At 36.5% G+C, this 8,203-nt stretch overlaps 2 protein-coding genes across 2 annotated transcripts in view; both read left to right on the top strand.

Moving 5' to 3' along the window:
• Positions 1-1,022, top strand: part of LOC105157540 (acyl-protein thioesterase 1 homolog 1) — a 3,797-nt gene extending 2,775 nt beyond the window's left edge. Inside the window, exons 7-9 of the mRNA XM_011073948.2 lie at positions 237-319; positions 495-588; positions 674-1,022. Coding sequence (XP_011072250.1) covers positions 237-319; positions 495-588; positions 674-746 — 250 coding nt within the window. The 3' untranslated portion in view covers positions 747-1,022. The remainder of the gene's footprint in view (positions 1-236; positions 320-494; positions 589-673) is intronic.
• LOC105157538 (periodic tryptophan protein 2 homolog) lies at positions 1,855-7,226 on the top strand. The gene is made up of 8 exons (XM_011073947.2): positions 1,855-3,209; positions 3,508-3,759; positions 3,848-3,940; positions 4,132-4,503; positions 5,006-5,350; positions 5,552-5,779; positions 5,888-6,079; positions 6,833-7,226. Exons 1-7 carry the CDS (start codon positions 1,977-1,979, stop codon positions 6,056-6,058), a joined length of 2,694 nt encoding a protein of 897 aa, XP_011072249.1. The 5' UTR covers positions 1,855-1,976; the 3' UTR covers positions 6,059-6,079; positions 6,833-7,226.

Below are 8,203 nucleotides of genomic sequence, written 5' to 3'. Positions count from 1 at the left end.
AGGAAAAAATTAAATAATAAAAGAAGGTAAAACAAAAATGTTGCAGAACCATAATATATACCAAGAGAATATTTGTATGCCTGGTTGATTTCAAGAATTACGGGCACATACAGACATGCTTGTTTCTTCTTAATCTTGTGCATGCTACTCAGAGAAATTCACAAGGGACATCTTGGTTTCTTTGCATAAAACAACATAATTTCTTTCAACTAAATCTTGATCACTTGTTACTGCAGGAGTGTGCGAAACAAGATTGAAGGATCACATGAGGCGGCAAGACGTGCTGCATCTCTGCCAATCTTGCTCTCTCACGGACTCTGTACGTATCATGCTTTCCCAAAATGTTAAACCCTTTGCAACTTTTCCTTACATCGAATGCCAAAAAAAGATCAAAGTTTTCAAATAGCCTCTGGATGAGGCCAAAAGAATTTGCATATCCATCTCTTAACCCTTGCTCAATATCAATACTTACTGCCTACTGATTTCTTTAACAGGCGACGAAGTGGTTCCTCACAAACACGGAGAGTGTTCCTACCAAGCCTTGAGCCTAGCCGGATTCCGCAATCTATCATTTAAAACCTATGAAGGGTACATATACAAACTTTTTCATTTTAGTCTAAGTTGCGCTCTCTCCTAAGTCTACTAAAATAGTGTGGTCGTCCCTTGCCTTCAGGATCGGTCACTACACGGTGCCTAAGGAGATGGACGAGGTGTGCAATTGGTTGAACACAAGGCTGGGGCTCTAGGATTCTTGATGGTGGGACTGAAGTTGAGGGGTGAGGACAGAGGAGCAATAACAAGGGGAGAGCGTAGATGAGTTAGTAGTTGGAAGCAGTGGGATTGGAGAGTTATAGAAGTTAGTAGTGATTACAGTTTTGACTACTTGTTCACAGTAAAATAAAGTTTTTGAAGTATTTACTCTTTACTTCTCTCACCTGTATAAGGAATTTGTTGTGTAATATTCCAGTGAGTATTTTGATGTTGATGATAGTATATATATATAAGGGCTTTTGGGATGTTCATTCTTTGTTTCTTTACTTGTTATCAGATGCATATATACATATAGCTCTACAGTAGAAGCTTGTTTGGAACAAATATATACATATATATTTTCATACATAGCCCCTGCGTCTGCTACATCCAGTTTTCTTTTGTTTTTTTCTACAATATATATGTAAATTGACGTATCAATTACAAATAAAATTGTCTATCTATATATGAAATTGTTCTTAACAAAACAACCAAAAAAATTTATAGTAATTATACGTAAGTAACAACTTCTTTGATCTTCCTTTATGGCTTTTATACTTTTAGGGCTTCTTTATTTTTTTTTTTTTTAAATGGGATTAGGGAAGGATTTGATAACTTCATAATTAATGTGGGATATTTGGTAAGACCATAATTAATATCTTATTTACCTACTATAAATTATTCAATAAAATTGTATGATCATCTTATATCTTTCTTTTTTTCTTTTGACAGTTGTTGTACGGAAAATGAATAAAATTACCTCATAAATATCATATCACATGCTTCACAAAATATCACAGTTGAAAAATATTTAATTTATAATTTTTTATTATTTTAATTTTTTTTTGCATTCAATATATTTAATTTTTTATAATTTTTATTTTTCTTTAAAAAAATAATAAAATAAAATTGATAATTTCAAACCTTCATCTAATAATTATAGAATTTGACATATATTAAATTTTCAAATACTGAAAAATATATTCATAATTATATCGAATATCAGAAAAATTGGTTGTAATTTACTTAAAATTTATTAAGCAGCATTTCAAATGAAGCTAATTGTAAACAATTTAAGGAAGCGCTATTTACAGAATGTAGCAACTCTCAACTACGCTTTCCCCTACTTGTAACAAACACTCTGGTTAGGGTTTATGGGCAAGACATAAACCCTTTCACCGCCAAAATCCTAATTAGGGTTTCACAACGGACAGAGAGGATTCACCATGAATTACAGGTTTCAGAATCTGCTAGGCGCGCCGTACCGCGGGGGAAACGCCGTCGTGGTGAACAACACTCTGCTAATCTCACCGGTAGGCAACCGCGTGTCCGTCACCGACCTCCTAAAATCCGAAACCATTACCCTGCCCTGCCAAGCCTCCACCAACCTTCGCCGTATAGCAGCATCACCAGATGGTCTATTTCTCTTCACCGTCGACGAGAACAATCGCTGTTTATTCATAAACCTCCCCCGCCGCGCCGTTCTACATCGTCTCTCCATCAAGTACCCCGTCGCCGACGCGAAATTTAGCCCCGACGGTCGATTCATTGCCGTTGCAGCCGCTAAGCTTCTCCAAATATGGCGGTCTCCGGGATTTAAAAAGGAATTCTTCCCCTTCGAGTTGATTAAGACCTTCGCCGATTGTAATGATCGTATTACATCACTGAACTGGAGCCCTGACTCGGATTATTTAGTTGTTGGGTCCAAAGATTTGACTGTGAGGCTCTTTTATTTGAATAAAGGGAAGAATAAGAAGAATGTTTACGGTAAGCCGTATTTATTTTTAGGTCATAGAGACGTGATTGTGGGAGCATTCTTTGGGGTTGACAAGAAGACTAATGCTGTCACGAAAGTTTATACTTTATCACGTGATGGCGCAATTTTTACCTGGGGGTATAACATCAATGGTGCTGAACTTGAGGACATGGGGGGAGATTTTTCAGAGCCAGATTCTCCAGGGACTCCGGTGCAGGGGCAGGGGCAGAATGGGGAAGATGGAAATGAAGCTAATTTGAGGAAAAGGAAGGCTTTTGATGGTAGAGTTGATGAATTGGATGAAGAGAATGGGCGTTATTTGCATAAGATGAAATGGGAGTTGTTGAAAAAGAACCTTTTCATGCAGACCCCTGCAAAGTTAACAGCATGCGATTATCATAAGGGGCTTGATATGGTGGTGGTAGGATTCTCTAATGGTGTGTTTGCTCTCTATCAGATGCCAGATTTTGTGTGCATTCACTTGCTATCAATTTCGCGAGAGAAAATCACTACGGCTGTATTTAATGGTCTCGGTAATTGGTTAACATTTGGGTGTGCAAAGCTTGGGCAATTGCTTGTGTGGGAGTGGAAATCAGAGACTTATGTACTGAAACAGCAGGGACACTATTTTGATGTGAATTGCCTTGCGTATTCACAGGACTCACAGCTGTTGGCCACAGGAGCTGATGATAACAAGATTAAGGTTCAGTAAAAGCCAGCACTTGATTCATAATTGCAATAGTTTTTTTTGTTAAATGCCTGAAAGATATTATCCAGCCTTTGTTCTTCAACAATAATACAGCCAAATTATTTGTATCATAAACTAATACCTATTACTTCTTGGACTGAAAGGAGGTCAAACTAAAAAAATGGTGTACCCGCTAAATAGTTTCAATGCAGTTTATTACTCTTCAAGGGCTAGATCTGCCTGAGTCCGTTTGAAGTCCATTTATATACAGGCAATAAGTTAAAACTAAGATTGTTACTGATTGTATTCACAGGTTTGGACTGTTTCTTCAGGATTCTGTTTTGTAACATTCTCTGAGCATACAAATGCTGTTACTGCGCTGCATTTCATGGCTAGCAACCATTGTCTCCTGAGTGCATCTCTGGATGGGACTGTTCGTGCTTGGGATCTTTTCCGCTACCGGAACTTTAGAACATTTGTGACCCCTACACCAAAGCAATTTGTTTCTTTAGCGTCAGATCAGAGTGGTGAAGTGATTTGTGCTGGAACTCTTGATTCATTTGAGGTGCTGTTATTTGCTATTTACAAATTTGACATTTTTAATTACGCTTTATGATTTTACCTGACTAGCAATATTTTATGAATGCATGTAGATATTTGTTTGGTCAATGAAGACAGGCCGGTTGTTGGATGTTCTTAGTGGCCATGAGGGTCCTGTTCATGGATTAATGTTTTCTCCCACTAATGTAAGTCGCTCGGGGTTGCATATCCTTTATCTAAACCTTACTTTTGTTATTAACCCGTTGAGAGCACCTTTAACATATCTGATGATGTGGATAAAGAATGCCTTTCTGATTGCACATGGCTTCTTTGAGTTAAAATTCTACCTGAATCGAACTTTTTGATTGATGACAATAGTTGTGTGCTTACCATGCAGGCTATCTTGGCTTCTTCTTCTTGGGACAGAACTGTACGCCTGTGGGACATTTTTGAAGGAAAAGGTGGTGTTGAGAAATTTGATCATACGCACGACGTCCTTACACTTGTTTACCGCCCAGATGGTAAACAGTTGGCTTGCAGCACACTAGATGGGCAAATTCATTTTTGGGATCCACTACAAGGCTTGGAAATGTTCACAATTGAAGGCCGTAGAGACATTGCTGGTGGACGCCTCATGACTGATCGCAGGTCAGCTGCTAACTCATCTGCTGGAAAGTGCTTCACAACCTTGTGTTATTCTGCTGATGGTAGCTACATACTAGCTGGAGGAAGCAGTAAATACATTTGTATGTATGATGTTGCTGATCAGGTTTGCTTCGATCTCACTCTGTATTCCTACTTGAGCGCCAGGTTGAAAAAGTATCGATTTGTCTATGCGTTCTGATTTGTTTGTCGACTCATCATGTTTCTGGATAAGATGATGAGAATCAATTATGTATAGTGAAATCTGTCATTGTAGAATGATTGTTTTGTTGTAAAGTAATCAACCAAAATTATTTTAAGAAATGATAGTTAAGCTTGCTCTCTTCTAATTCTACCATCAATCATGTGATACCAGTTAGCTGGTTTTCTGACTTATCATTGATAGAGAGCAAGTTGAAACTTCGCTGGAACATTTGGCTATACCTGTGAATGTTAGTTTTCTGTACTATGGCTATTAGTATGTTGCCTGAAATTGTATATTGTTAAATTCTTTTGCAACCTTTTGCTCCCTCTCCATCTCCTGATTGGCTGAGTTTCTCACATGGAAAAGAAGCATAATCTGCTATCTAACAAGTTGCTCTGTCCCCTAATAGTTTTCAAATTGTCAGGTACTGCTGCGGAGATTCCAAATAACCCACAATCTATCACTAGATGGAGTTCTTGATTTCCTAAACTCAAAGAATATGACTGAAGCAGGGCCATTGGGTTTGATAGATGATTATAATAGTGACACAGAGGAAGGTGTGGATAAGCAAACACGGGATAAATTGGCATATGATTTACCAGGATCAATGCCCAACCATGGAAGGCCTATTGTCCGGACAAAGTGCTTAAGGATCGCGCCTACTGGCCGAAGTTGGGCAGCTGCAACTACGGAAGGTGTATTGTTATATTCTATGGATGAGTCCTTTATATTTGACCCCACGGATCTGGACATGGATGTTACACCAGAGGTGAGCACTGCAAATGTTCTATAGCTAATGAGACTTGGTAGATCATCAGCCATTGTTTGCTCACTTTTATTCTGCATGGAATGTAAATTAATGATAAGGAACTCTTATGATTTCTACAGCATCATTAATAATATGCATTGCTGATTCCGTCTTCTTGTTGACTGTCGTTATGTCTGATTTGTGCTCAAATTTTTTGAGTAGGCAGTTGATGCAGCTTTAAGAGATGGTCAAACAAAAAGAGCCTTAATCCTGAGTCTTCGTTTGAATGAAGATACGCTAATAAAGAAGAGTATCATTGCTGTCGCTCCTGCAGATATTCCGGCTGTTGCTTCATCAGTCCCCTTTAGATATCTGCAGAGATTAGTCGAGGCACTAGCAGATCTTCTTGATAACTGTCCTCATTTAGAATTCCTTCTACAGTGGTGCCAGGTTATATTGGATTACAAATATTCTAGCTTGTTTTATCATATTAGATGAATCTGTCATCTGCATCCTTGACTGGTTTTGCTTGACATTGACTTGTCTATTTGCTTGCAGGAACTCTGTAAAGCCCATGGCAATTCTATCCAGCAGAACTCCAGAAATCTACTTCCTGCTCTAAAATCCTTGCAAAAATCAGTTACTAGGTTACACCAAGATTTGGCTGACACCTGTTCGTCCAATGAGTACATGCTTCGATATCTATGTTCTATGGGCAACAAGAGATAGTAGTCATCACTTCACACGCCAGTGAGAACCTTTTCTAAAGTTTTGTTACTTAGGGTTCATGGGTTTCACCATTGAACTACTGTTTTGATTTGCTGTACATGGTTGTTATGCTGAGTTTATTTGCTGATGAGTGTGATTTCCTCATGTGAAACAATACTTTCTGAACCTAGAAGGAGTTTTGTTTTGAAAAATGCTCTGCCATCTGCATGAACTTGGAATGGTGTACCCATAGTAATTTTGTGCTTATTACTAGATGCTCATGCTTTGGTTTTTAGGAACCAATTGAAAGTGCTCTTTTTGTTAACACCTGTCGATATTTCACCAAATATAGCTCGATGTTGTCGTTAACAGAAGGATGTGGTAACTATTGAAGTAAACTGCAGGATGCCACTATTTTTCGTGATTTCAGATAGGCACAGTACTCTCTCTCTCTCAGTGACAAGAGAATAGGAGAACGTTTTCCATGGACATGTTCATATAATCACGAAAAATAGTGGCATCCTGCAGTTTACTTCAACAGTTACCACATCCTTCTGTTAACGACAACATCGAGCTATATTTGGTAAAATATCGACAAGAGAATAGGAGAACGTTTTCCATGGACATGTTCATATAATCAAGGCATCAGGAGTTGTCATATTTCATCCTCTTTCCCACGATGTCCATCATCTATATTTAATGCTGCATTTTGCAATTTAGGCCTATCGAATACTTGAATCGGAAATTCTTGATGGCAGCTAATCTACGTTTCATTTTTCCTTTTTTTTTTCACAGGGATTATCACTGATTATCAAGACAATGAGCTTAAAAGGTGATCTCCAGATTCAGTTGCTAGGACACATTTAGCTTGTCGTGGTTAAAACCAGGCTCCTAAGAAGAAACTAATGCAAGCAGGATAACAATTTTGGAATCGTGCTCCTGGTGAAATTGGGGTTTTGACAGTCCTCTACGTATTTAGTGGCTGTAGAGCAAAGGTTACGAGCACTGCTTTTTTCTTTTTCTTTTGGGTTACAGTTTGATTCTTTCATGGGAAAAGAGGTGGATTGATGACAGGTTATGGACAAAATGTATATTGTTTTAAGCTATTCAGATTGATGAATGAATGGCATATGCGAGAGGCTTGTCTATTGACAACGTTAATTGAAATACAGTTGGTCGGATTCTGTAATTTTAGTTGTTGCCATGTCATGTCCTTACAAAGTCATTTGCGAAGCTTGTGTGCTGTACAATAAATAACCTTAAATTTTTTATATTCTTTTGAGATTTGTTATAATTATAAGTATTTTTTTTGTGTTTGAAAAACTATAATCTTCCTATGGAGTTATGTATATTCTAACAAATACTTTTCTATAATGAATTATCGAAGTAATTGTTAGAATATTTATATTTTAATATGTATTTGTAATTTTTTAAAAAAATGAAGGAATATTTGTAATGAAGATAATTTATTAAGAGCACTTGTAGTTTACCTTAAAATCTATGATTAGATTAAATGTCAAATTTAAAAATAAGAAAGCATGGGTGATGGGGGAAATTCAATATTGTTTATTTATGCGGTTAAGTAATCTTTATTTGCGGCCGCATCAATTTTCATTTTTATTGAGGGCGAAAAGAATACTTTCCAAAAGTTTCATGATAGACGACATGTTAATAAATATCCAAGGAAATCCATCTCCAATTCCGAATCTCAAGATTTTAAAGTTTCAAAATATTGCTATCCTGATACAATATATAATATATTATATATGCATGCATAGCAAAGAAATTATTCAATACCTCATTCATGAGGAGTGGAAATAGATTTAATCGAATTAAATTAATTATAAATATATTATACTTGTTATTAATTGATCGTTTTTTTTAATTGTGTATCAATTGCCGAACAAAATTAATTACCAAACAAATATAATTATAAAATAAATGTATTATACTTATTATATGATTGATCATTTTTTTTTTAATTATAGACCAACTAGCGAACAAAATCTATTATAGGACAAATACTAATTACCAGACAAATATAATTATAAAATAAATGTATTATACTTATTATATGATTGATCATTTTTTTTTAATTATAGACTAACTGGCGAACAAAATCTATTATAGGATAAATATATCACCCTTACGTGTGATTAATCGTGC

The sequence above is a fragment of the Sesamum indicum genome, linkage group LG3, assembly GCF_000512975.1.
Source record: "Sesamum indicum cultivar Zhongzhi No. 13 linkage group LG3, S_indicum_v1.0, whole genome shotgun sequence".
In the NCBI taxonomy this organism is placed as follows: Eukaryota; Viridiplantae; Streptophyta; class Magnoliopsida; order Lamiales; family Pedaliaceae; genus Sesamum; species Sesamum indicum.
The sequence above is the reverse complement of the archived record's forward strand: the minus strand, read 5'-3'. Positions and strand labels throughout refer to the sequence as shown.